The sequence below is a fragment of the Setaria italica genome, chromosome V (assembly GCF_000263155.2).
Source record: "Setaria italica strain Yugu1 chromosome V, Setaria_italica_v2.0, whole genome shotgun sequence".
NCBI classification, from domain to species: Eukaryota; Viridiplantae; Streptophyta; class Magnoliopsida; order Poales; family Poaceae; genus Setaria; species Setaria italica.
This window is the reverse complement of record NC_028454.1, coordinates 43786975-43814471: the sequence shown is the minus strand read 5'-3', so window position 1 is coordinate 43814471 and position 27497 is coordinate 43786975. Positions and strand designations below refer to the sequence as shown.

The following is a 27497-nucleotide window of genomic DNA, read 5'->3' as shown; positions in this document are numbered from 1 at the left end:
TATCTATATATACTTTAACTAACATTCATATGATGTCGGATAAAAGAGTCAAATACTTCTATTCTTGGTCGTGAGCAATTTGCGAACAGCACTACAATGACAATGGAACGTTCACACACAGTAAATGGGATCACCAGAACCGCGGCGATTGCCTTTTGCCAGTAAATCAGAATATCAGATACGCATCCGACTATCAGAGTATCCGATAAATATCCTGTAACAGGCAAGTCGTTCCGCTGCAATTCGAAAGACATAGGCAAAGCTAGGGTGGTGTACCAAACACGCCATAACATCACCTCATGCAACTCGCACATAACAAGAAACTAACCGCTATTTACATTGGAGCCGCATAAAAAAAATCACTCGATAGAACCACTCAACTCTCAAGAGAGGGAAAAAATGGTGAAATACGAGACTTTATTCCTCGTATAAAGCTATCACATTAGTGTCACCATCACTAGGCTAAAAGTATTGCATCATCCATCCATTACTCTTTCATGAAGCTCATCATTCTGCCACGTAATATGCATGTTCTTACTCGCCCAACAACACGGCGGCAATGTGGCTTCAGAGAGGTCAAAAACCCACTAAGATACGTCAGATGCTTGATGCTCTCGTCAAGGAGACTGCCTGCTGTCAGAAATAAGGAGTTAAGAAATTTATGGAGGAAGCAAACTCGTGGGAAAGTTATAACACAACTCTATAGCAATATAAAAAAACCAGAGAAAACGAGGACAACCTCTGCTGCAAAATCATACAGGAAGAAGCGGCTGCCTCTCGTCGGATCCATGGCGGTGTTTAGCCTTCATGATGGGTAGAAAGACCATTAGCTACACGCTGAAAGAACCAGAAATTCCAGGCAGTAGATGTTTACCTCACTTGCCACTGAATCAGTCACGTTGACGTAAACGGATTCCTTTACTCTGCTGAGCATCACAAAACAAATTATACTGTTAACAAATTTGAACATCCACTAAATGACTGTGCCGAGTTTTGGACGACTACAACAGAAAACAAGAAATGTCGCCTGAATGTGGAACGGTAGATGACAGAATGGAGCTTCAAAACTGTGACAAACGGCCAACTAAGCAACTACAGTGCAATCGACAATATGATAGGACAAACCTGTGATCATGAGCTTCAGCCATTTCAATTTTGCTGCTAGGCACTTCGTCTTTAATTTGGTTAGAAAGATACTGAAATAATATTAAATAAAATGAATTTTAGTAGGAAAACTTCAACACTATTGAATCAATGCAAGGGGGGAAATGAAGTTACCTGATGCATAGATATGATTACTATTGAAATTCCAAGAACAAAATTTATTGTCAGTGTGTGTCCAAATAATACAGCAGAGGCTACTCCGGTGAAGATAGTTGCAATTGTTGATGAGTACTTCTTCAAAATTGTATCTGCATTCATCATCGACTTTCTTAAACATAACTACAGTTTACTTGCAAAAAACTCGTACATAGCAGTAGCAATCAACATGCAAATACCACTGATTTAGCCTATTCATGTGCATGCACAATATTTTTATTTCCACGTGGTTTTGAATTAAGAAGAAGAATATGATCCGATTACAAACCCACACACAAGCTGAATTGCCATAACCACGTGCTCCACAAACAGGTTAATCTGACCAACCCACTAATAAACATGCAACCTTTCAACTCCTAAAATGCATGCTATATTTTATGGGTACATGCATGCATTATAACAAGTTTTCAGAGATACGTGTATGATATTTGGTACCATTTTAATAGCATATTGAACAAGAACTAAGTTTTTTCTTTGCTGGTAACATACCTGCATACTTGAAGAAAAATGATGACAGTATGCCCTGTGCAGCATTGTTGCAGATAAGAAACATTGTGGCCTTTGAATGTCCTTCCAGAATGTTAAAGCTACTGGGCCCTGAAAAATGTACACAATGTCTGATTTTCTTACAGCACCATATTGAGTTGCATGCACCAACCAGTTCAACCCAAAAGTGTAAGTATTTAATCATGCAAGAAAATACTTGGGCAACAGTTTCGACAGAATTCTGATATTGAGTCAAGGGTCACCAGTCTTCTAAAAAAACACAAGGGTTTCTGAGAAAATAAGGCCAATGGCGGTGTCCCAGAAAAATAAGGCCATGGAAGTGAAGATAAACAAAATGGGTTAAACCAGCCGAAGCTTTTAGATATCTGAGAGTTGGATATGTAACGTTCTAGATACTATATTTACTTCTAATACATCAGATCAAGCTGTAAGGATAATATATAAATAATGAACACCACAAACTTACAAGGGCAAACCAAAATAGTCTACAACATCGAAAAACTACTAGTATTCAAAGAGTTGACAGCTCTTCTCAGCACAACAGAATAGTTTAAAACCACCTTACATTACAGTATGCAAAAACATGTTGCTCTCAAGCAGACATGCATTCTCAATAATTACCTTGGATGATGGCAGTGATTACAAGCCCAAGAAAATTGAATATTGCACCATAACCATACAGAAATAAGTTCTGAAAACATGAAAAAAAAATCACAATCAAAAGGTAGCTTCACACAGATCATAAAAGCATTAGCAAGATAGCTTAGAATAGAATGTCAGAGCAAGATAACCATATAAATGGACACAAACCTGAAGGTAAATACTGGTATCAAACTGGCTTTTAAGAGCCTTTTCATTGTAAACTGAAGCCAGCGCAGGAACTGTTACCTGATTGTGAATAAAGTTAGTATGAAATGTCATATATCGCCTTTATTTCTGCTCTTTACAATTTTCAATGTCAACTAAGGCCCCGTTTGGTAAGGCTTCGGCTTCTCATAAAACGGCTTCGGCTTCGGCTTTTTCGGTGGAGTGGCTTTTTTAGTGAAGCTGAAGCCGTTTTGCAAAACATTTGGTAAAACGGCTTCTCAATGGCAATATATGTAATTTTATGATCACTTAATGCTTGGAGAGGGAGGAGAAGCCGGTGAAGCCACTTTTTTCAGCTTCTCCTCTCTAGTGTAAGCCGTTTTGCGGCTTCTCCTCGGCTTTGGTGGTGAAACCGTTTTGAAATTGACCCTTTGGTAGGGCTTCACCAAAAGCCGATGGAGAAGCACTTTGAGAAGCCCTACCAAACGGGACCTAAATGAGCAAAAAGACACATATTGTTTCTATGTGAAGCATATAAACTAGCAAATTAGTCAAAGAGTGCTTAGAGGCTAGAGCCTATTGTTTCGCCCCAAAGGACTAGTTCTGAATCATTTAGTCGCACATGCTGAAGTTTTGGAGAGAAAAGAACCTCGATCATTATATGACCGAATAGACAACAAAGAGGTGGAATGGTTGCAGAATTTATTATTGCTACAGCTAATGTTCAGTGCAGATGGTTCGAGAAAAAACGTTCAGTGCAGATGCAACACTGCACTGCAGTCAACTGACTGTCAGAATACCATGCTAATGCTGTATATGCAAGAAAAGGGCTCAGCAGAGAAATCTGAGTGTATAGAAATTAAACTGGTATTCCCAACTTCATGGAAGATGAGTTTTACACTGCTTCAACATGTACATCATCCCAGCTACGAGAAAATCAGAACTTACAAAAAAGAATGTATAGAGGTAGGCTCCAGCAGCAACAGGAAGACCTAGTGCGCTAGAACCTTCAGGCAATGATTTCAGCTGATTAACAGATATTCCAATTAACAAAAGGGCAAGGGCCTCCCACTGTCAATATACAAAAGCATGATGTCAGCTACACAGTTTCTTGAAATCACTGAAATATATTGCACTCAGAGACTAGGCTTTGGATAACCTTTTTAAGTAGTCAATAATAGACACACGAAAATAGAGAGGAAACTAGCCTGGATTGTGGAAAATCGCCTCTTCATTATTATCTTTAGAAGCACAGCGATTACCAGAACCTGCACATATCAGTATTCCATATAGCATGAGTACATGATCAGTGCCATGTGCGGCCAAACTTCAAACAGATGTTGAACACCAAGGAGAAGCATATATCAAGGCAGTGGCTAATAGATTTTTTAAAAACAGACTGACCAAAGGGAGTTTGCATGCTCAAGTGTATATGTGAGCACATGCAAGCATGGGCGACTTGGACCATGCCCGAACATATGCACATATTTGCAGGCATTCAAGTGTACATATTATTACTAATAATCCTGATTTTTGAAGAAAAGGCTAACATTAACCATAGTATCATACCTTGAGATTACTCAGCATCTTGACGCTTGCAGGATTAAAATATAACTGCATAAATCATAGGACTAATAGTTAGAAAAGATGTACCAGATCCAAGTTAGGCTAATACAACTGTAGGAACTTAGAATCCACTATATTGGCTCCTACAGACAGATAAAGAAGGGGAAAACCAGAGAACACCAAGTTCTGAATCCTGGTGTGCGATGCTTTACCTGCATTATGAACTTCAAATAGTTGTTGATAGCATAGAGAAAAGCAGGAACTGCAAGAAGAACATTGTTGCGAGCAGCCTGGCCAGTGAAGAAGGATGGTTAGCGTTGCAGACAAGATCACTAACTTCGTATATAATATTCTATAGCAAATGAAGGGAGACCTATGTGCTGCAGGAAGTAGTAAAATTAATTCACAGTACAGTTTCTGTAGAAGTTTGCATGAGCTTTCTAGTAAGATGTATCAAAATGACAGCATATGGCCAGGTAGTCAGGAACAGGATCCTATTATCTTCAGAACTAGCATGCACTTCCAGTTCCAGCACGTGGGTTTACCAAGATAAAAATCAATTCTCAAAATTAAAGGCAGGGAACGAGTTGACCACATCCAAATATAAGCATGACATAGTTTCAGACTTACAGGTCATATTACCTGCATAAACGTTGACACTGTGAGAAGTGGCTTGTCCCCCATCTTTAGACGTCGAGCCTGCAAAGGACAAAACCAACTCATTAAGGACACCAAAGTTATCAGTGAAAGTAGAAGTCTACAACACCCAGCACTGAAACGAAACGTGAGAAATTTAAACATAATGTTGATGTGCTAGTTTAGTAGCATACTCAACTGCATGAACAAAAGACATCTTACCACACAAAAAAATACCATTGTTATCACTACAGTCGCATCCAACTAAACACATGGATATGAAAATGAATCATGGAGAGCAAAGTGCTAAAATGGAATGATTGGCATACCTGGATGAATAGCATGATGATGGCAAAGATAATTTTTGTAATCTCCGTCAAGAAATTTACGCTGATTGGGCTAAATTTGAATTTCCCATCCACTTTTGACATGTACACTAGTATAGGCTACAGAAAAATGAGGTAAAACTGTGTTAAGCAACTAAAAAAATTTACAACGTAGCAAACAAACAACAAATGAAAGAACATGCTTAGTATGCGTATGCCATATGATTTTGCAACAAATAATAAGGCAGAAGTAATACATCTCAATAATCCAACATATAGCACTTGCAATTTAAGATTGGGGCTGGAATGAATTCACCATTAATGATTCATATCATGTACTGATCACGATAATTAAATGCTCTCCTACCAGTTGGCACTTGGTGAATGCTATTAAGATAGCTGCTAACAGCAGTGCGAGGGGGGGGGGGGGGGGGCACCTGACCTTACAAACTAAATTAAGAAAAGAAAAGGAAGAAAAAAAACAGGTCTCTAACCTCAACACCATCTGCAGCATCCAGTCTAGTACAAACGTTAGTTCCAGAACAATCATAGGTCCTGAAGCTCTAGTACAGCTAACTAAATTCACCAGGCTACAAACATTTGTGACATTATGTTTTCGCTTTGCCACTCAATTCGCCTCCTCGTACTGTAATCACACTCAGCTACAGTTCAACAATCCCTATGCAACACTTGGCGATTCGACAGACACTGAGCGCACCGACCAAATGTAGAAGGGAGGCAGCCTTCACCTGGAGGCCAGCAAGGACGCAGTCGCCGGAGACGAGGAGCACGTTGAGCGCGCGCTGCCGCGACGACACGGTGCTCCGGTGGCTGTCGTACGCCTTGGACACCGCCGGCGGCACCGGCACCTTCGCGTGGCACACGCTGCATTCCACCTCCCCGTTCATCTCCGCCACCACCACCGCCACAGGCTCGCCGAAACACTGCGGTTCCAATCAGCTGCGCCAAAACGGCAGGAAAATCAGGGAAGATCGGCAAAAAATCGCGGGAAAATCAGGAGCGAACCGGGACGAACCAGGGGAATGTTGAGAACTGGGAACCCTAGCCTCTGGCGCGCGCACCCACCATGTGAGCTCGTGGGGACCGAAGCGATCGCGATTCGAAGCTCCTCGAAGGCGCGGTGGGCGAGGCCGCGACGGGGAGGAGGGCAATGCCGCAATGGGGAGCGGAGGAGGGGAGCGGAAAATGTAGAAATAATTAAATTATTCCGATGGAATATGCCACGAGAACAAAAGAGGGAAGGACATTTATGTAAGATCCCAGTTTCCACAAAAGCCCTTAACTTTTACAAACTTTCACAGATACCATTGCATCTTGTAGCCTCAAAGTTTTAATTTTTTAGCCAAAATATGTGTTAGAAATATGGAACATCACAGGAATGAAGTAGGCACACGAGCGAACGAATAAAAGGAGGAGAGAAATGTTTTATTTTCATGGTTCAACAAAAACACCTACATTTGTGTGAACCAATTTTTCTTAAGAAAAAACACATGATTGGACAATACATTTCTAAATATGGTAGCAACTACAATTGTGTATCCATGCTACATGTTAGAATTGCCCTTGTTAGGGAAAAATTTAGGTGCTATTATATTATCAACGCTGAGTAAACCATGCAAGCATCTACTATCATGCAATTTTTTAGGATGAACTACTTGTGTAAGAAGGAAAAAAAACCAGCATATCAATTGAATTGTAGTAATTGAACTGCCCCGTGTTGATTTCTTTTTCAAGGATTTATGGATTGATTTATAGTAATTAGTAAAAAGCAGGACTCCTGTGCTCACTACATCCTCAAACAAACAGAAAAGTCAGGGACCAAACTGAAACTTGCCAAGGCCGTTTCTGCTTGGGCACCGGCCACCATCGTCACCGCGGAGGAGATCGCTTACTTTGCTGAGGATTGAGACGACAAAGTGGAGACCAACCCGACAACGGCTGGAAACTCCAAAATTACCCCCGACCCTTCAGCCATATTTGCACACAACCCCTCCAGGTGTTCGAGGAGAGGAGGGGTGTTCCCGGTATTTGACATGGCACTGGTGTGAGCGTACCGAACTGGGTTAGGGGGGGAATCAGTTATAATTGCAGGTACGAGGGCTGGACGGGCGCGATGGAGTCAAGGCTCCACATGGAAGCTTCGGAATCATTGGGAGCCGTGCGCCCGGCACGTGTGCTGCGTGTGCGGACCGGCACCGACAGTTTTTTTTTATGTGATCCGTAACGCAAAAAAAAAATCATGGGATAGAACAGTCGGTCTACGGCGCAATTAGAAACTGCTATGTGAATCAAATACGATTTACTTATGTTATCTGTGTGTAACCAGCACTAGATCACGTTCATTTTCAGTTTGACACCACTAAAGCCTATCCGCCTATGTAGTGTCAAACTGATTGTATAGATCATCCTAGATAACATATAGTTTCAGAGAGTTTCAATCAGTTTGCAGCCAGGCTGAACATACAGATCATTTTACATGACTGAGCCTTGCAAATCAGCCAAACACTTTGCTGCACTCTTGTAAATTTTGTAGAACAGAATAATCTACATACCTGTTCATGAAGTGACCACATCCATGTAGCACAGAACAAAGCATTATTGGAACTAATCAACCCTTGGATTAGTACCCAAAAACATTATTACAGGTGAACAACAATTAGAGCACCTAGTGATCATTACACGGAAAAGGCAAAAAGAACCAGCAGGTCCTGCATTTGCAAACGCTGCATTATGCAAACCACCCTGAGGAATGATAAGCTTCTGATTCTTTCGTAGAAGCTCGGACCATGAATCGCATCGAGTCTCGTCGCTGTAATTCCAAGGTCATGATTCCTCCCCTCCAAAGTTTTTGCAGAAGCAGAGATCACTCATGCTGCTTCGATGCCACGAAGCAGAAGCAGCTCCTGAGGAGTATCTGCATCCCATATCCCAAACCCATACAGGCAGATTCCTCAACTTCCAGCCAACCTTCAGTTCATCCTGTCATAGCATACTCTACCAGAAAACAGCTAGCCAGCCTCCATTAGCTGCAGAGCTTGACAGTGCATGCTACTGCTTGAGCCCAATACTTCAACCTCGCCTTCACTTCCTCTGGATCATCGCCTGTCAGAGCCAATACTAATCAGCAAAGAACGACAGCTCTTTCATAGAAGAAATCAGTCACAAACAGAACATAATCTCAGGACTCAAGAAGCAATATACAGGTCTCGTGAAGGACATAGGCTCACTGTTTTTTCTTGTTTTTCCTTTTAAAAAAGTGAGCCCTTTTTCGCGACTTACAAAAATGGACCTTTGGTAAAGGTAGAATAATCCTTCTTCAAATTTACGTTACTTCTTTTGAGGAGGAAACGTGTGCTGGAAAGGAGATAGCATAATTCAGTGGAGCCTAGTCTTGCTTTGCTTTGTCGTGAAGATTGTCTTGGAGAAGACAGTTAGCACTTGTAAGAAAAGTGACATCAATGACAAAAATGCATGCTCAGTCTCGTTGCTTCTGTATTGTGGTGTAACCCATAATGAAACTATCGTTTTCCTGCTCCACTATGAATGGAAATGATGAAATTTTTCTTTCCTTTCACTTGGTATCAAATTTAGATGTCACCAAAACCATGGAATGGACGACAACAAAAAAGTAGGTAGAATCTTGGAGAGTCTATCATCCCTATCCTTTTTTATGAAATGAGTAGAATAAAATGTTTTTCTTCTCCATGACAAAGCTCCTACGGAGTAAATGCTACAGTCATCAAGGCAAAATGTAAAAGAACCCATAAAAAATAAAAAAGGATAAATCAAGATCGCAGTATCCTACTAAAACCAAAAAATCGAGGCCTGACGAAGGCAGTTCCTAAAAGAGATTTTATTCCAACCTCCAACACATCTGCAGTTCTTAACTAACAAATTATTAAGAGGTATTCAGCACTCTACCTAGAATTTAAAAAATGACGCATCAATTGAACCGTGCAAATTGTTATAACAGCTAGAAGAGCATTTAATTCATTAGAAAAGATGTTGATAGACCCAGGACCATTGAAATTAGATAGCCAGCCAATTTAGCAATCGACAAGGTGCTTAATATTTGTTCCAAGAATCTGGATGATCCCTACAAAGAGAGATGCTGGACTGCTCTTCATGACTGTCAATTTTATTTTCCTGACGCCCATACTTGCACCCTGAGTTGGGGTGCATGATTTTTTGAAACAAATTACTATTAATTCAACATGAATACCTGATTTATTGACACAGTGTATTTTCATGCACAATGAAGTATGCTTTGTCAGGAGCATCTCAATTGGACCGGTAGTTTCAATTATAATATTGTCAAAATTGACCACTAATCCTCCGGGAAAAAAAAATCACAAAACAACTGTTTCGTTCATTCACAACATCGCTAGAGTAATTTTTTTTTCACGAAATCAAAACCTGGGGAGAAAAAAAATGATTTACCAGGTCCAGAGATCCTCCAATTCGGGAGAGGCGTCGCCGAAGTCTCCTGCTCCTGGCCCGGCTCCCTCTGCTCGTCGAGGAACCTCCGGGTCATGGAATAGCAGAGCTCGAGCGCGGGCAGCGTCCCGCAGAGCTCGGGGATCTCGCTGTACGCGAAGCCGAATCCGAGGTCGAGGCAGCCCTTGAGCTCCTCCAGGTCGTCCTCCGTGAGGCTCCTCGTCCTGACCACCCCGTCGCCGCCGGTGCCCGAGGACGCCTCGACCGTCACGAAGCTGCTGTTCCGGCGCGGCTGCCGCACCAGCCTGCTGGCGCTTGCGATGGGGGTCGCAGGGTCGCCGGCGGTGGAGGCCGGGAGCTGCGGCTGCGAGGAGAAGTAGGCGGTGGAGGAGACGGCTTCCATTTCTGTGCTCCGTTTGGCTCGGCTGATGGCGCCGCAGGTACTCTCCGGGCGGGTTCGGCGTCTGGCCTATTTATAAACAGGAACGAGTATTTCTTGGTTAAAAAATGTTATTTTTTCTGTGGGCCATCTTTTCAGATTATTATTTTTTTACTACATTCATGATTGTTTTAGTTGGAGCTAATTTAGTTGTTGCGGAAAAAAAAATAAAACCCGTTTTAGTTGGAGCTACTGCGTGAGTCCATTTTGTCAATAATAAGAATGTTCATTTTTTTTTAATACGCAGAAGAACTGCGTATCTTTCGATTACGAAGAAGGTAAAAGTTTCGTACAACGTGGGTTTCCCGAGCGCACGCACACGACGGCTAGGATGTGCTAGGGGATGTTCCCTTTCACGATTAAGAAGAATGCTCATATATTGAAATTTAAATCGGAGCATTTGGACGTTCCCTTTCACGACGAAACTTCATTCCTGCAGTACGATTCGACTCGGCTGCCGACCTTTTTACTTCGTAGCAGCACGTATCAGCGTCGGTATCGTGAATCCGTAGGCAGGTGATGTTAGCTTTTGGATAAGACGATGGACCTGAAAAACCTGATTCATGCAGTAAACCGAAGATGCAGATTGACATGACCTGGACTGAATGCGGCAGCTCGCCTCCTTGTCAGTCATCACCACTCGATCCCCTGTCCGGAGCTGGAAGAAAAGCACCGTTCCTCCCCCGTGGCCTCATCAGCCACCAGTAGTAACAAACGCAGAGTTTTTGCTCTTTTTTTTTATTCGTTGATGAGCTGACCAGGGCTTTGCCACTCGATTAACAATGTTCAAGTTCAACGAGAGAATGCAATGCCTTGCAGAAAAAGGGATTTTGCTACTCCACTTGTGCGTGTGTGTGTGTGTGTGTACGTACGGTGCGTGTCGCTGTCGTGCATGAACACAGATGCGCGCGTTCGTGGAGGACACGGCGGGCACCGGCGGTGGGGGCGGGCGCCGACGTGGCCGGATAAGCGCGGCGACGGCCGACGGGGGACGCCGCGAGAGCTCGTGGCGGAGGAGCGGCGAGCGCCGCGCCGGGGGGCGGGCGCCCCCTCGCGGCGTGGCGAGGCGCGCGCGTGCGTGCATGTGGACTCGTGGTTCATGGAGCCCAGCTCGGCTGGTGCCGAGCCGCGGCAGGGAATCTGCGTGTGTTCCTGGCATGAGCACGGGCGTGTGGCCAGTGGCCGTGTGGGTTTCGGCCAGTTCCGCTTGGCCAAGGCAGTCCCTGGCCACGATTTTGATCCCCTTTGCTGTCTCGCGGCCGGTGCATCGACCACGTAACTGTCCCCGCCAGATGGAGCTGCGCTGGGCTGCGGGTCCTCGTGTAACCTGTACCAGCGGCGCCAAATGTGCCTCGCTTCGCTTTCACCCCACGTGGCACCGTATACTGTTGATGTGTTTACAGAAAGACGATGTGTTCCTCCCCCTCAACGTGACAACTGACAAAGGTCTCCTCTCTCGCCATGGAAAAGCCAAAAGGAGATGATGAGAAACATTGCCAGAATGGTGGCAAAGTCTGAGGAGTCAACTTCCCAAGGAGAAGAGGAAAGGCTTCAATTCGCCATTTGCTCTTGTCACATGGCAGCTCTGGAAAGAAAGGAACGCTCGCGTCTTCCGGGGCGCGGAGCTCACACCGTCCCGGCTGCTCATGGCAATCAAGCAGGAAGGCGACAACTGGATTGCGGCTGGCGATGAGCACCTAGGTCGTTTATTTCGCGAGTAATCGTCCTTTGTATCCCCAACCCCTCCCTCTCTCGGTTGACAAGCTGTGTAATAGCACACCTAGGTCCCGCTTGCGAGCGCTATTGCCTCATGTCGTGCAACAAACTCTGTCATTTCTCTACTTAAATACAATGATGCCTCATGTCGTGCAACAAACTCTGTCATTTCTCTACTTAAATACAATGATGCGCAGCTCCTGCGTATTCGAGAAAAAAGTGGGGATGATCCAGAAAATCATAACAATGTTCCAACATGTTGCAATGTGTATGCATATGGTAGTAGAAGAGACAGCGTAGGCGCCGTAGTTTGTGGATGGCAGGCAAACTCATACGATCCAACCAATTGCGCCACGTGCCCACATTTTTGTGAGGTCGCAATCGATCCCGAGAATAATCTGATCTTGCAAGGCCGCGAGCTACAGTATTCGATCCACATTCCAAGTGGATGGACGAACGCATAAAACCAGCTAGTAGTAGTGTGGATTCGGCCCCACGCAAACCTTTCCGTGGCCTACCTGAAAGCTAGCTCAGCAACACGATCTCCCTTTTCTCTTAGAAAAAAAAGGAGAGAAATGGATAAACTTTTGGAGCCAAATTTGCCGGGTCATTGTCCACTTGTCCTCCTCACTGCCGAATTCAAAGATGGCGAATTCACTGGACCACCCGCTATCTGTCCGGGCGCTAAACGGCAGGATGTCACACAAATTAGGGTCGTTTTCGAACTGGGACGACAAATTTATGAGTCGCGATGTCCGTGCTTTAATTTGGAAATTCGATTTCCGCGTACTTTGTGTTCGCAACAAAGAAATAAACATCCGACGTCAGTAAAAGTTGAGCCCTGAACACGTAGATGAAAAGGAAAACCAGTGTTACCATTAAGTTCTGAGAAATGCTATTTTCACTTAAGTTTTGTTGAATAGATAACCATGGACGTCTGTTACGTTTATCCTTTTGCAAATTTCAACATATAAGTCTGGATTTCAAGTAAGAAAAGTGAAATAAAAAAAAACGAGCTAAGAGAGATCAGTAACCTAACTACACCATTGGAAAGCATGAGTTCTGTCAAATGACTTGTGTACATATACATAATACTAAAATTAAAATCATCAAAGGTTGAACGAACTCCACACTATAAGAATAGAGCCACAGTAATCATGCACGAGAGCCCTTATTCTTTTTAACTAATCCAGCACCATCACCAAATCTAACGACTAATTATGACCCCCTCGATCATTGCGTTCTTCCCCGCGGCGCACAGCGCCGTTTGCTGGATGCAGGCGCACCTGATGATTGCACGACGCTCCACGCATCTGATTTCGGCGATAAACAAAGCTACCAGACCATCGCGTCGTCTTCTATCTGTTGCACCTGTTCCAACCTAGCGAGCTGTTGGCCTTGGCCCCCCCTTTCCTGGCCAATCGAAGCGGGACTCGAGGCCATCATCTGAAAAAAAATAAAACAACAACACCCTAGCCTAGTTCTCGCGCTCGTTAAAAAAGAAGAAGAAGAAGAATTCTTGCGCAGCGCTCTTTGTCAGATAAATGTGCAGGAGCGAATGCCAATGCGATAACCGTTGCATATCCAGATGGTACGACACACTCTACAGTGGGATTATTCCCAGATGTTGGTTCAGTGAGCCAATTTTACATGAATTTCACATCAAACATTTTTTTTAGACCGTCATGCATTGCATCAGAACATAACAGTCTGCAGTGTTTCAGAGTTCACATCAAACAGTTCCAACTCTGGAAGGGGAAAAAAAAACTTTAACAGGTGACTAAAAGATCCCGTGGTCCAAATTTTACCGGGTTTTTGGTGCATGTATAACTAGGAACATATCCCTGCTTGACACCTTTTGCTAGGCATGTGCTTGAACTGGTGAGATTTCCCAGCTAGTTCAGAGCATCAGCAAGCTACGGCATCGCTAGAGGTAGGCAGTGCATGCTGCTAGTGCCCAATACGCGTATGCCAAGGCACTTACCTTGGTTCGAATTGAATCATGTGTCGAGCTCAAGCCAGCTGTGGTTAGGTGTAACGATTGAAAGATAGGTGATTGATGGCACACAAGATCAGCAGTAGTTGTGATGAGTCTGTGACGTGCAAGCCAAGAGGTTTCCATAACGAGCATGCAGGATTATAACGATGGGCCGGCAGAATTGTATTATTATGTAAGCAGTAAAGTACAGTGGCAGCTTGTAGTGTTTGGATAAAATAAGAGTTTAGGATGTATGGTTAGGACTAGGAGTAGCACTGCATCATTGAGGACAGGGTGTTCTGAAAAGGTGTAGCTGGATGGATGTGGCTGAGAGCCAGCTGATGGATGTAGAAGCTTAGCAATGGCCAGATTGCCAGCAGAAGGAAAGCCTCCTAACTGAAAAGGAGACCCATCACCCATGGGACAATCATGTTTGACATAGTAAAAGGAAAACAATAATGCAAATATATGTTAAATGGAAAAAGTTCACATATTCACTAAAAAAATACTAATACACAACGACATAGTAGCTAGACCCGGTGGGGAAGGAAAAAGTTTCATGAAAAAAAAAATAAGACGATGGCAAAAAAGGAACCTAATGGCCCCATCGGTATGTACTTTGATAGTTTGGGATATAGTTCAAAGCCAATAATTCGTAGCGTGTACTATGCTTTAGAAAAAGAAAAGTATCACGACCTAATATTCTAGGACAACTTCTGCATCGATAATGATAAACAGTGTGGCGTTCCAAGACCAACTAGAGAGTTGGACTGTTGAATAATCACAAGATACTTTATTTTTCAATACGATCAAGGATCAACACATAATTTACAGCCTAGGATGCATATCCAATACCATAACATAATTCCACACTCACATTACACACAGCTAGATAGCCTGGCACGCCAAGGCATTAGACTTTGTCCGATTACAGGGCTCCAAGCAAACATACCACTTTACCAATTACACACTCAGGACATGTAATACACGCAACTGCTTATAGTAATCAACACGAATTGCTAAGATGGGATGGGCATGGACCATGTGCTCTGAAGAGCTCACGTTTCATGATTTGCTCTGACCCGCATCCAGTTCTATGTTCTGAAGCCTAAGCTTCCTCTCATCAGAAAGGAGCTTCGCAAACCGTGTGAGCATATCAGCATATGTTCGAGTACGCCTATCTTTTGGCATTGGCTCGATGTAGCTGTTCTTGCAATCATCCTTGCTTAGTAGCTTATGCAGAAGGTTTTCTCCAATCTTAATCAGCCCTTGAAGATTCTTCTCGGTTGAGAGGTCGGCTGACACAGCCGCTATTGGTATGTTGTGTTCCTGCAAAACAGTATATGAACATTGACTTTCAGCATATATTCGCAGGACAAGACTTGGGAGTATTGACATTGGCTTGTAAACACATGGGACATCTACCTGAATGCGCAAAAGTTGGTCTGAGCATCCAATTGCTTTGAAAAGGTTTGCAACATGACTATCAGTCATGTCTGAGCTAGCATGCAAGAACATGTGCAGCAAAGGCATGGTATAGTGCCAGCCAAGCCATCGAAAAATGCCCCAATTAGAAACACGCAATGCATCAAACTTGATGTCTTGCTCTGGAAGACCCGTGCCTAATGATATTACCAGATATCTATTGTAATCCAAGGGCTTGGTTTCAGGGAATTCCTTGCTCCTCATCTGGATCTGCTTTGTTATCTCACTCATTGCCACTAGAGTCTGTCAAATTAGAGGGCAAGGTGGTCAGTTAGCATTTACATTCTCTTATGTCCATTTTGGTAACCAAAGGTTGATGCATAGAGGTTATGGAAGATCATAAGGGGCTGGGGGGGGGGGGGGGGACTATACTCTGCCTACAAATTTAGTAGTGATAAAAATGTACAGTTAAATCTAGAGCACATATGAATTTGACATGAAACCCAACCACAATTGTAACATCGGTATCAACACCAAAGAATTTAACATACCGGATTGTTTGCGACAAGGCCCCCATCAATAATGTTGAAGCTCCGTGATGCACCAGTGTGATAATCCACAGTTTCAAAATAGTGTGCAGGGAGAACGGTTGGTGCTGCAGATGTGCCAATACACACATCAGCAAGACGAGCATCCATCAAGGTATTAGATCTTGCCTGCACCATAACAAAAATATTAGTTCACCCTAAAGAATCAGTGAAGGCATCACATACACTAAGTTTAGAAATTGAACCTTAAATGTGCTGAATATTGTTGGCTTTACACATTTAACATCATAAGTAGGAATCACAACATTTGTCAATGTTTCTTTCACTCTCGTGTCGCCAAGCAGATCATTGATTATTTTGTGCAGGTACCTTCCGTTGTATTTCGGCCCAAAGATCATCTTAATTATGTGTAGGATCTTGCAGAACCAACCAAAAAATCCAGTCCTGGTTGCGATATCAGACGAAGGAATAAGGCAAAGTATTCCCATGTATTCCTCTCCAATAACAGATAAATACAATTCACTTCAGAATTAGCTATTCACAAGCAATTAAATACCCTCCAAGAAGCAAGAACTATGATTAATAGTCGAACATACAAACCTGCATGGAAAGATGTGAGGACAATGCTTGAGATAAAATGGCACAATATCCTTGGCCTCACAGCATGGTTGCTTAGCATTGCTCAGCGATGGAGTTGCTAGCATAGCAGTAATGAGGCCACCTGTGCTTGTGCCAGCAATGACGTCAAAGTAGTTAGCTAAGCGTGCATTGCTCCCATCAAGCTCCTAAAAATGGCAAAACATACCAGCAAATAAATAACCCTCAAACATGCATGCGTGTGAAGAAAAAAAATGTTGGTCACCAAAACAGACCAAAATTCAACTTACGGAGATCAAAGGCTGCAGTTAGAGTCAACATTCAGACATAGTTATGACAATAATAATGATATAATAAAAGCTGCTAAGCTATATATATATCAGAGAAACATAGGATCAACCTGAAGTTTGGACTCAAGGAATGCGAGGAAGGTAGCGGGGATGATACCCTTAACCCCACCACCATCAATACTCAAGATTGTAATCAGATTTCCCTTGCTCGGTGGTGGGCATGCATACTTATTTTCCATTGCAGAGGTAAACAAGTAGTTCAATTGACCACGCTATGTCTTCTCAATTGTCCTTAAGAGGTACTTACGAATTCTGACATGAGAAATGCTATTTTTATAGGTGTGGGAGGCTAAAGATAACTCATGCTGAAATGCAAAAAGTTTTGATTGTAGTACAAATAATGGTTGCATCTATTTTGACATGCTAAACTGCTGGCAAGCTTATCTGAGATGATTTCTGTATTTTTCTATAGACATATCTTTATGCATTTGTTCAATAAGATACGTAATTTACACATCATGGATTGCTCATATGTTCTGCACCTTTCAGATCCTGTTTTTTCTGTATTAGCTTTACTTCTAATTCGAATATCATGTGGCTACAAGCTTGGTTATCCCACAACTTGGCACACAACTGGGGCAAGTAAATGTTCACACCTTCTGTGAATTACAATGTCCTTTATGCTTTAGATGTGCTACTTTATTGAGCTTTTAGATCCTTTAAGGCTTATCTTATCTTTTACTTGAGAAAAACCATTGAGCAAGAAAACTAAATAGAGGATTGGGTATCTGGAATCTCTGAGTCCTCCAAAAAGTCATCAGCTAACTTTATTGCAGATAAACTCATAACCCTGATGCTTGGACGTTAACCTAGAGTCCTCTATTGTCATTCATGCCAGCTGTTTTCCATCTAGGATGTACCAAAGAAACATGACATGTGCCGCATGACATAAAGGAACTTCAGATTATAATTATCTGCACAAGTAAAGGGTGCCAGGACTTGTATAAAACAATTCAAATTTTTTAGCCATCATGAAGAAGTTTGTGATGGTGAGTGAAACAGAAAAATCTTACCATAAGATACAACAAAAGAAAGTCTTAAACAAGATGTGTCAAAATTCCTAAAATGGCCATCTTTAAAGTCATTAACTTGTAGGTGAGGACCTGCAGATCATTGGTTCCTTAATCTAATATCATAACACCATATAGCATAGCAGTGTGCCATACTGGTATAGTGGCACGTCATCAAGTAGCTAGCCTATGAGTAATTAAATTATTAAACCATCAGATACCAGAGCAACTCGAAATCTTTGTATGTTTCTTCAGACATTGGCCCTTCTCATATTTGTAGCTCACCAAGACTATTTAACCAAAAATTTATGAAAGCATTCCAAATTCAGCAAAGCAAAAATATAAGATAACTGATGCAGTAAATCAATACCATATAGATAGCCCATGGATCATTGCGAAGTTTCGATTCGATTGCCTGTTCTCCCAAATTGACGCATCGCCTGACTATCATACACTCTTCTCGCTCATCGCCTTTCAGTGTATGCACAGTTCAGCTCCACCCCTCATCACTCAGATAGCTAGGCTTCACGGCATTGTTAGATTCCGGAATCCGCTGCTGAAGTAGCATTCGTGCTCTGGTGCTTTCCCAATCGTGCTGAGATCCCTTTGTTGCCGCCCCTCCATCTCTGCAGGCCAGCCATCGACGCCGCAACGGATTAGCACATGATCCAGCCTCCAAAGGACAAAGGGTTCGCCATAAATTCTCAAGAGGTAGGGGATCAATAGTTCAATACCTCCAACGATTGGCGAGTTCTCTGCTCTGAATGATGATGGGAGCCCACGATACATCCATCAGAACACCTGTTTGCAAAACATAAAGGTAAAAGTTCAACGATTTTGCTAATTGCTACGTTATCAGCAAAGTTCCAATAAAAAAGGAACCGCGAGCTCCTCGTCAATCTCGAATCGAAATGTGAGAGCGAAATGCCGCATTAATTAAAATCCTATGCAAACAAGACAGCCATCACTCACTCACTCAGCAGTCAGCACGCGAACCAGTACGTGGAAGCTGTTGCGATGCAGAGCGATTGGATCTCGCGGCGGCCGCTGCCGCCTCCATCTCGTCTCGTACCTCCTCATCGTTTGGGGATGGCAAAACGCGCAAGCTCTCTGGTCTGCGGGGCAGGGATGCAGCCTGGCCGACAAAGTGGATTTGCGGCGGCCGGAACCGCCATGGCCATGGTGAGCTCGTCGCGGCGGCGGGTTTCCCCTCTTTTTTACAAAAGAATCCTGATACACCTTTTTCATAAACCTCCTAAAATGGATCCGCTACTATTAATCTCGATCCAAATATTTACAGAAAACCCCCTAAATTGGATCGCGACTATTAGGCCTTGTTTAGTTGGCAAAATTGGGAGGTGCCAAATTACTGTTACAGCACTGTAGCACACTGTAGCGTTTCGTTTGTATTTATGAATTATTATCCAAATATTGACTAATTAGGCTCAAAAGATTCGTCTCGCAAAGTACAACAAAACTGTGCAATTAGTTTTTAATTTCGTCTACATTTAGTATTGTACCGCAAGTTTGATGTGATGGGGAATCTTCTTTTTGCATAGTGTCAAAGTTGGGAGTTGGGAGTGAAGTAGACAAGGGGTTAATCTCGATCTAGATATTTACATAAAACCCCCTATTTTTATCGCGATTAATAATCGCGATCCAATATTTTTCAAATAATGCCCTCCTCGACCTGATTATTTACAAAATAGTTATCCCGCCGTCCTCCGCGGTCTCTCTCCCTACCCGTCCGGCGACGGCGACGGTTCGCCGATTGCCTCGACGTCACAAATGGGCTTGCACTCCTCAAGTCCTCATCGAGATCTCCCCTCCTATTATTGAAAAAAAAAATCTCCCCTTCCCTGCCACGCCGCCGCCGTCCCTCCTCCCTCGGTCCGGTCACGACGCTCGCCACCCCGTCGCGGTCTCGTTCTCCAACTCCAATTACTGGCGCTATTGCGTACCTCCCGATGCCGGTGGTGGCGACGCGGCCGTCAGGCGCTTGTCTTGCCTGGCGTGGCGATGCTCAACTCGCCGGCGGTTGGCTGAAACAAAGGGTGCCCGGCCGCCGGCCGGCTGTCCTTGCGCGCCGCCGTCTCTTGCCGTTCTGTACAGTAGTGATTTCAGTACCCCCTGCATGTCTGAATGCTCTCAAGCATACAGCCGTCAAGGTCGCTAAACTGAAGTGAACGAAAGCCAAGCAAGATGTGATTTTGGAGTCATAGGCTTATAGCCGAAAGTTTCAACAAAGATGGAAGGTGCAAACAAAAGGAAAGACATGATTCTCGGTTACACATTAATTCTTCAACAGCGACACGGCAGGAATTTGGGTAAAAGATTATTCCTTTCACGACCAACAAATGAACAAATACTGTGCGATCCAGATCCACGCACACGAGAGATTACCTATACATTTCTATTTATTATGAGTCTCCAACAGTAACAGAAATTTGTACACCTTGTCGAGGATTGTAAATGTACACTTGAAAGAATAAACTCCAAGAACGGGGAGTAAGAAAGGGTGCCAAGGAATGACTCGGAAAACTTGTAAATTCTCTTGTATACAGACTTGAAAAGTGAAGGGTCAAGCTACCGTCCAGCCGCTTTCAGGAACTTGTCGTATGGACTTGCAGGAGGCAGCCTGAACGAACAGTCAGATTCACTGGATGCTGAATCGCTGCGGCGCATGCGCCCCTTCCTAGTTGATTGCAACTCATGCTCGGATCGCAGAGATGACTGCAATACATGACAAGCGATAAGAGTGATGTTAAGATCTGAACAGAACTTTCCTCGAGGAAAAAAACACGAGTCAGAAATCTGAATGATACATGTGGTATCTAGATTTTGCAGATATACATGCCTCGTTTGTTTCAAGTCCATTTACCCCGGTTGAACCATGGGAGTCAGTCCTTGAATGCTTGAAGCTCAATAGAACAGACATCTTCTGTTGCTTTTCCATAACCAGGGCTTCACATTGGCTCTTCATTTGGTCGTAAGGTACAGGGTTGGCAGAGACTGGAACATTAGCGACTTGCCTTGCTGTCTCATGAACCTGCATGGCAAACAGCTATGCATAAAAATGATGGGACTACACATGGTCTAAAGCTAACAAACAAACTAACAGGTGCGAAGCAGCAAAGGTTAGCAAAGATGGCACATACAGATTCTATTAGTTGGTTGACAGTTAGAACATCTGATGAAGCCATAGAACCAGATGTTTTCCTGTCAGATTGAGATCCACTGTGTTCGAAAATGATGTCATCGGCATCATCTAGCTCAGAAGGAACACCATCCTGAGGGCAGAAGACAAGTAGACAAAAAGGAAAAGTTAGAACAGCAATAATGCAGTCGTCAGTATTAACATTGTAATGCAAGATTAACTAATCTGTGAAGGATCACTAAGGACCTCATCAAAACAGTGGTCATCCTTTTCAGCATACATCGAACAAGAGTGTGGTGTCTCCATGAATAGCGGAGCACCAAGAGGAAATGAATCATCCAGGGAAAACTCTTGAAGAAGTTGTTCTTCTATCCCATTAAACTTCTGCAGGTCACCAGTAAAGACACTAAATTATCTATCATGTTCTTTGTTCAATACAAATAAATAAATAAATAAATAAAATACTAAATAAATCTATACACACCTCTGGTAAATTTTCAAACTTCTTCTTAAAATGGGACATCACGATTTCTATTAACTCCACATCATCCTTGTTTATGGCTGAAAGAAAGGCATGTGCATTACTTTCATCTTCCTCAGAACCATAAACCATCTCACTGTTCGCAGACTCTGCAGAGGTATTAATGAGTTGGCAGTCATCCATCACGCAAAGATGAGGATCAACCTGCAAAATCAACAAAAGAGTAAATGCAACTTGAACGAAAGAGTAAAATCACATTAAGTTGCTTAGGAATATATAAGGCTACAAGGGCTATAAAACACGCATGTAATATTTACATGCTCAGAATCAACGAACCATTTTCTCTGGTGCTGCTGCTTTGACAAGAGGAATTATCTGGTGAAGATCAGCTATTTTCGCTGAAAAGATGAGCATTGCTGATGCCATTGTATGCAAACACCTTCTACGAGATGGCTGCAAATCATCTTTATTGCAGTGAAAAGGTTAAGAGAGTAAATCAAGCCATACATTTAAAATATGACATGATATGGTAAAGCAAAATAAGAGAACATTCCTCTTTGGTGAAATCCTAACAGGCTATAAGTTCTTGAAACATCAGTTACTTATGTAAAAGTGGAGAAGGGAACAGAGCAGGAAATGGTGAAGGAACTTACTTTCTTGGCTAAGAGACTTTTTCCTGATAGAGAATGCCAACTGGAAACAGCGGACTAGTGCCACATGACTGGAGCTCTGCCATGAAAATACGTCGGTCACACAAGTGGTACACAGTACATTACTTCATGTCTTAAGAACATAATGATGTCGCTGGACCCAACTAGCCTGGGAATCTAAAAGGGCACTCCATGCTTTCTTGATAATAACATTTGCAAAAGAGAATGTAATACATAAATTTTAAATGGACACATTAACACGAACAGGGAGAATCTTTCTAGTTCTCTGCTCCATAATTCTTTCAGGGCCTTCCCTCAGAACAGAAGAGTATCCTCTAAGCTCACAAATCTTAGTAGCATATGTTTTATCTAATTAAGGGAAATTACATTTGATATTACAAAACAGTAGCCTTGGCTATGGGATAACAATAGTAATATATGCAGAATCTTGACTTACTTTTGATTTGGAACAAAATAAAGCAATGTTGTAGGTATGTCCCATTGCCTCAAAATTCGCAGGTGAGTTATCCTCCAGAGATGCTTGACTCCAAATAGATGAAAGAAGAAGATCAATCTGGTGGTTGTTCAACTTCATGAACTTTAGGTTCTGCTTGTATGGAAGAGAATAAGATGATAAATCAGTTGGACACTAACAAGCAATGCCAAAAAAAGGAGAACAAGGTAGTATAGATATGCCAGCTGGATTTCATACTTCATCGTTAAATGCTGTAAGATGATGTTCATTCAGACATGGGCTCCCTAGATACTGCCTTGTATTTGGTTCTGTCAGTGCGTATCCATTCTCAGGACCAACTATAGCTTCTGATTTGTCATTTTTCTGCAAGGATTCTTGGATCTTGTTTTTGGTCCTCATTTCATTGATTATGGCTTCAGAAGAGAAAGCTGAGAGAGCCAACAGGCGTAAGTTCTGCAAATCATCACCCTTCGCTGGGATAGGAAAGCTCATGGCTGACCATGGACACAGCAGTGAAGGTGCGACAATGGTGGATAGAACACGATGTGAACCGATCCTTGTCTTATTGTCTGGATGCAACATTGCTAAGAGAAGCTGGTGAAATAAAGCTTCAGGAAATGCCTGAGATATGCACAAGAAATTCACGTTATCATTTTTAAAGGAAAAAAATACTTCTCATGCAGTACAGCAGTAGTGGGCATGCCCGGAACTTGCCTTCTGATGGTATGATGACTTGTAGACAGAAGCTGCTATTTGTGATGTGCGATAAACAGATGAAATTGTTGATCTTGCGATGGTAGCAGTATGAGAGAGATTCTCAAGCATTACCCCAACCATGTCAAGAATAGGACTAACATCCCCAACCTATGAAGTGAAATGAACAAGTTAAATATCTCTATGATGAGAGCAAGGGGTAGTTAGTAACAAGGAACCAAAACAATATGATAACCTTTTCTGTCAACTGCACGAGGCAATCCTCCAAGGCCACATGGAGTGCACTGTTCCACTTGTCATCATCAGCATGAGCATTAGATGCTTCAATAGCAAAATGCATACATTTGCGCAAGTGCTTTATTAAGTCGCTGATTGCAGTTGCTATTGTCACCGATGCCTTCAACTTTGCATGCCTTGCAAGATTTGAGGCAACTTTTACAATGTTGATTTGCTTGGCAGGTTTCTTGGCAATAACCTTATGATCTATGTGCTTTATAGTGAAAGATAACAACAAATGGCCATGTTGCCCTGGCAATATTGGGGAGAACAGGAAGTTAACAGAGTATTTAATTTGTCTGCTGTTGAACAATAGTGATTGAAAGGCATAATTAAATGGGGGGGAAAGGAGAAAAAGAAATTACATGGGTGGAAATTGCTGCACCTGATTTGTCCATCAGTTTCTGCATTTCTTGCAGAACAGATAGAGCGATCCCATTTTCAGGAGACCAATAGTCATGGTTGTCAAAAAGGCGGAAGAGAGGATCAAGAACACGCCGCACTGTTGTTGCCTCCTTTGCAATATTAGCCATATTACGTAAGCAAACCCTAGCCCAATGTGCTGGATTTTCAGACACAGACCTGCTGACACATTAAGCCATTATAGGAATGAAAGATGCAAAAGGATCTGGAAATATGAAAGTGACACATTACACTGGCAGGAGAACTCACATTGTATCAGATGCCACTTTGGCACTGTTTTGTCCAGACACTGGTACCACAGCCAAGTTCCCATTGATGACCAAATCATCATCATCTTGAAGTCTGACAACCTCTTTTATTGAGAGGGTTTGATTAACCTCATAACAGCTTATGATCACTGAGACAACCTGTGTTCAAGAATGAATATGGAATTTAGACAAAACACTCCTGATTTCAGAAATGTTACTTTTTTTGTTTCATGAAAATTAATGTTGAACTCCTTTCAATATGAAGTAGTCTATATCTACAATTTTCAGAAGTCACTGATTCTGATTGTATCTTTTGCATGAAATGGGTTATCCTATTCCTTATACAAAATGAATCAATTTAATACGAAATAAAAACTTACTTCATCAAGTTTGATTAAAATATGAAAGTGATGACCATGTACGAAATTAATTATGCACCTTGTAACAATATAAAAGCAACAAAGACTTACTTCATCAAGTTCCATTGAAATGTGGGAGTGATCACCCATGTATTGGACCTGATAACAAGATGGCAGTCAGATGGTACACACCACAAAAGGTAAAATATTAGGAAAACCAAGTCATAACTGGGTAAAACAAAGAAGAATATTTGCATGATTACAAGCCACACTGCAAATGAAATAAAATGAAAAAGTCATGTTTTGTTTTTACCCAACTTGATCGTGCTAGACTACATTGATAATATTTTTGGCTAAGGGAATAAAAAAATCTGCAATGCAAAGCAACCAGGAAAACTTAAACTTAGAGACTAAGTGTAATATACATGTTGGACCTAAAAATCTCCGAGTTATATCAATGTAGTACATACAATATATCTGTGAAGAACACCTTATAGGTTTATACTATTCATAGGAAAATTTTAGTTAGAAAACTGTTACCATAGAAGCAAGAGCCTGAAGTGCAGCAGATCGAAGACGGAGGCCTTTATCATCTTCCCTTAGCTCTTGACCAATTTCGCAAAGTTTTGGTATGAGGCCTTCCAAATTAAACATATGCGTGCTGTCAACCTATAAAACATATCTAATTAAGTTAAATAGATGGCAACATCTATCAGAAAATGCAAATTGTTGCAAGTTATGTAAACAACCTGGCCATTGAGAAAGTCAATGAGCATTAGACAACCCAGAACCCGTAGATCATCATGTGCTTTCTGATCAAGAAGAGTGCGAATGGTGCTTAATGAGCTTGTGGCTAGCAATGGCCTGAATCAAGAATAATATGATAAGCATGAGAGCAAGGAACTGTTATGAATGCGTCATTGGTAGAACAGAACCTTAACACATACCTGTGCTCCTTGCATGAGCAGAGAAGTTTTCTATAGATGCAGGGCACAACTTTGGCCAAAGTGAAATTCTCGTGCCTCAAATCTTTATAGAATCTCTGTTCAAGATACTCCGTTATCTGAACAAAAAAAAGGTTCGAGTGTGACCATGAATTCTGGTTGCATCAAGCTAATTCATTCATTTCTTGACGTATTAGCATTAAGTACAGAAAAAAAGCATCAGCTTTAGAATTTTCCATTAGGGTGATTGTTCAGTTCAACTCAAATCCATTTTTTTTCATTTTTCTTGCGCTATTGCACTCAATTTTCTCACAACCCTCAGTTCAGTCTTAATTCTTGGGGAAATCTAAAATGATTGTGTCTCTGTTCTGTGCAAAGGGGAGAGAATGTTGAGTGTGTTACCTTTGGTATGCGTGTTGGATTTCTCGAGACATAATCACAGAGTTTCCCAATTCTTCTATCATTTGGTTCTCCATCCTATATAGCGCAAAAAGTTCAATTGTCATCAAATTTCCTCTCAGTTTTGACCACACACCCAATTGCAGAAATACAATTATGATCAGAAACGGCTGGAATCTAAAAGCAATGCAGAATTCGACATACTGGTGGCAGCTGGTAGATATCTGAGATGATCTTCTTGTACCGCTTGACAGGCTGGCGGGAGCGTGCCCGCAGCGAGGGGCAGAAGTAGCAGAGGCTGCTGCAGGCGGGCAGCACCCGCCGCGACATCACCCCCATTTTCCTAGGGTTCTAGTCTCCGATCCCACCAACAAAAGGACGAGCTGAACAATTCGTCTTCCTGAAGCAAACGCGATTCCTGATGCCTTGGTATACTCTTGTGGCCCCAAAAATCCAAATTTTGGATAAGATTGGGCTCAAACAACAGAAACCAGCACTTACAGCAGAGACCTCCCACTGTAACGGTAAACCTCTTGTTCTGCTACTCTCGGGACGGCACAGTGAACTGCTCTTCGATCCAACAGGTCTCGCAACAGCAGCGAGTTCAGCAGCGGCGATTTAATGACCAACCACCTTCCGCTTCGACCCTTTGCCGAAGCCAAATCCAAACCAAACCAGGAAAATTCCCTTCCAGTCGGCCTGACTTTGACCAAATCCACTTCGACACGAGATGGAGAAAACCAATTCCTTCAGTCAAATCCCACGTGAGGAGCCGCCAAACGGGGACAAGGAAAAGAGTGCGGCTACACCCCGTCGCGCAAACCGAATCGGGATCCTCAAATCCGAGAACGGCCGCCCGATCAGATCAAACTCCTGCGGAAGATCACGCAGCTTTCTCAGCGCCCACGCCGCAGATCGCACCGGGAACGAGAACGGAAGCGGGCAAGCGGCAACGAGCAATTCCGGCGAGAAACCCGGAGCGAGGACGGATCCACCCACCTGGAGGCCGTAGCCGACGCGATCGCCCCCCGCGCGCCGCCGGCTCAACTCAAGTACTCAACTCGACCCGCCGGACCGGACGCCGTGCCGCCGCCGGTCGTGCGCGGCGTGGAGCGGTGGTGGGGTGGGGGTGGGGCGCGGCAGGTCGGCAGCTGGCCTGGCAGGGTAGTTTAATGCGATGCGCCGCAACGGTCGCCTCACTCCGCTGTAACTCACCGGCTCGGCTGCTGGATACTCGTAGCCGGCGTGCGGCGCGATTGCCGCAAGCGCGTGGGCGATTTCTCCACCGTGCGCGTGGCAGCTGGGAAGGGGGAGAATATTTCCGGGGGCTTTTCGGTAAAAAGGCACGTTCTGTTGCCTCTTTCCTGAGCTTCTGACAGATCGGCCTCCTCGTCGGATGGGATGGGCGAGCTCAAGGCTCAAGGCTGGCTGCCAGCTCGGGCTCGCTACTTCGGTTCAGCCTGCAGGCTCTAGTAGCTTGGAAAGACCTTCATGCCCTCCAGCCGTTCGCTTCCTCGGCTAGCGATGGAGGGCAGAGTGGGAATTCTGCCGCTCCTCCCAACCGTGCTGACGTGCTGTCCATTCTCCCGATTGCTGGCTCTGGCTCCAAAAGCTGTGTCGCGCGATCCGAGCCCGGAGCGGCAGCATCGCAGCAGAGGTTGGAGAAGGACAGCGGCGGCGTCGGGAAT

General features: G+C 43.2%; 4 protein-coding genes across 10 annotated transcripts; all 4 read right to left on the bottom strand.

The window, feature by feature from the left end:
- Positions 1 to 125: 125 nt before the first annotated feature.
- On the bottom strand, positions 126 to 6402 carry LOC101772454 (CMP-sialic acid transporter 3). 4 transcript variants are annotated; one of them, XM_022827290.1, is made up of 16 exons: positions 6199 to 6402; positions 5912 to 6122; positions 5166 to 5282; positions 4843 to 4899; positions 4413 to 4490; positions 4204 to 4248; positions 3843 to 3902; positions 3583 to 3705; positions 2638 to 2715; positions 2449 to 2518; positions 1810 to 1917; positions 1279 to 1412; positions 1126 to 1196; positions 875 to 923; positions 740 to 803; positions 126 to 633 (listed from the first exon to the last, which is right to left on the bottom strand). In XM_022827290.1, the coding sequence occupies exons 2-15, from the start codon at positions 6068 to 6070 to the stop codon at positions 753 to 755; spliced, it is 1200 nt and encodes a 399-aa protein (XP_022683025.1). In that variant the 5' UTR covers positions 6071 to 6122; positions 6199 to 6402; the 3' UTR covers positions 126 to 633; positions 740 to 752. The 4 variants fall into 4 exon arrangements, with proteins under 4 accessions (XP_022683025.1, XP_004970917.1, XP_004970916.1 ...); XM_004970860.2 differs by having other exon boundaries at positions 875 to 926; positions 6199 to 6401; XM_004970859.2 differs by having other exon boundaries at positions 126 to 630; positions 875 to 926; positions 6199 to 6401.
- A 1200-nt stretch (positions 6403 to 7602) lies between these two features.
- LOC101772047 lies at positions 7603 to 10065 on the bottom strand. The gene is made up of 2 exons (XM_004970858.4): positions 9624 to 10065; positions 7603 to 8285 (listed from the first exon to the last, which is right to left on the bottom strand). Exons 1-2 carry the CDS (start codon positions 10021 to 10023, stop codon positions 8206 to 8208), a joined length of 480 nt encoding a protein of 159 aa, XP_004970915.1. The 5' UTR covers positions 10024 to 10065; the 3' UTR covers positions 7603 to 8205.
- Positions 10066 to 14521: 4456 nt separating this feature from the next.
- LOC101771120 (patatin-like protein 1) lies at positions 14522 to 18920 on the bottom strand. 3 transcript variants are annotated; one of them, XM_022826396.1, is made up of 8 exons: positions 18656 to 18920; positions 18418 to 18484; positions 16724 to 18309; positions 16327 to 16511; positions 15972 to 16170; positions 15730 to 15894; positions 15179 to 15481; positions 14522 to 15082 (listed from the first exon to the last, which is right to left on the bottom strand). In XM_022826396.1, exons 3-8 carry the CDS (start codon positions 16850 to 16852, stop codon positions 14819 to 14821), a joined length of 1245 nt encoding a protein of 414 aa, XP_022682131.1. In that variant the 5' UTR covers positions 16853 to 18309; positions 18418 to 18484; positions 18656 to 18920; the 3' UTR covers positions 14522 to 14818. The 3 variants fall into 3 exon arrangements, with proteins under 3 accessions (XP_022682131.1, XP_022682132.1, XP_004970912.1); XM_022826397.1 differs by having other exon boundaries at positions 14584 to 15082; positions 18660 to 18920; XM_004970855.3 differs by having other exon boundaries at positions 14584 to 15082; positions 18054 to 18309; positions 18656 to 18919.
- A 1019-nt stretch (positions 18921 to 19939) lies between these two features.
- On the bottom strand, positions 19940 to 27083 carry LOC101769911. 2 transcript variants are annotated; one of them, XM_004970852.3, is made up of 20 exons: positions 26809 to 27083; positions 26014 to 26682; positions 25813 to 25887; positions 25414 to 25529; positions 25216 to 25330; positions 25007 to 25135; positions 24578 to 24625; positions 24109 to 24266; positions 23822 to 24021; positions 23396 to 23688; positions 23161 to 23310; positions 22684 to 23067; positions 22429 to 22578; positions 21975 to 22050; positions 21658 to 21785; positions 21325 to 21525; positions 21087 to 21224; positions 20842 to 20973; positions 20541 to 20732; positions 19940 to 20416 (listed from the first exon to the last, which is right to left on the bottom strand). In XM_004970852.3, exons 2-20 carry the CDS (start codon positions 26146 to 26148, stop codon positions 20270 to 20272), a joined length of 2967 nt encoding a protein of 988 aa, XP_004970909.1. In that variant the 5' UTR covers positions 26149 to 26682; positions 26809 to 27083; the 3' UTR covers positions 19940 to 20269. The 2 variants fall into 2 exon arrangements, with proteins under 2 accessions (XP_004970909.1, XP_004970911.1); XM_004970854.4 differs by having other exon boundaries at positions 23822 to 24018; positions 26014 to 27082.
- Between the last annotated feature and the right edge of the window lie 414 nt (positions 27084 to 27497).

Bases quoted from the DNA above. Each gene is read 5' to 3' on its own strand.
- LOC101771120 (XM_022826396.1), bottom strand. From the start codon at position 16,852: ATGGAAAATAAGTATGCATGCCCACCACCGAGCAAGGGAAATCTGATT. The intron at 16,512-16,723 runs GTTGATCCTATG...TGCCATTTTTAG, and splicing joins TCCTTGAGTCCAAACTTCAG to GAGCTTGATGGGAGCAATGC. The intron at 15,083-15,178 runs GTAGATGTCCCA...ACTGTTTTGCAG, and splicing joins ACCAACTTTTGCGCATTCAG to GAACACAACATACCAATAGC.
- LOC101769911 (XM_004970852.3), bottom strand. From the start codon at position 26,148: ATGGGGGTGATGTCGCGGCGGGTGCTGCCCGCCTGCAGCAGCCTCTGC. The intron at 24,022-24,108 runs GTGAGTTCTCCT...TTAATGTGTCAG, and splicing joins AAAGTGGCATCTGATACAAT to CAGGTCTGTGTCTGAAAATC. The intron at 20,974-21,086 runs GTCCTTAGTGAT...TTCTGCCCTCAG, and splicing joins ATGACCACTGTTTTGATGAG to GATGGTGTTCCTTCTGAGCT.
- LOC101772454 (XM_004970860.2), bottom strand. From the start codon at position 6,070: ATGAACGGGGAGGTGGAATGCAGCGTGTGCCACGCGAAGGTGCCGGTG. The intron at 4,900-5,165 runs GTATGCCAATCA...TGTCCTTTGCAG, and splicing joins TCATCATGCTATTCATCCAG to GCTCGACGTCTAAAGATGGG. The intron at 804-874 runs GTAAACATCTAC...CCCATCATGAAG, and splicing joins CTGATTCAGTGGCAAGTGAG to GCTAAACACCGCCATGGATC.
- LOC101772047 (XM_004970858.4), bottom strand. From the start codon at position 10,023: ATGGAAGCCGTCTCCTCCACCGCCTACTTCTCCTCGCAGCCGCAGCTC. The intron at 8,286-9,623 runs GTAAATCATTTT...TGGCTCTGACAG, and splicing joins TTGGAGGATCTCTGGACCTG to GCGATGATCCAGAGGAAGTG.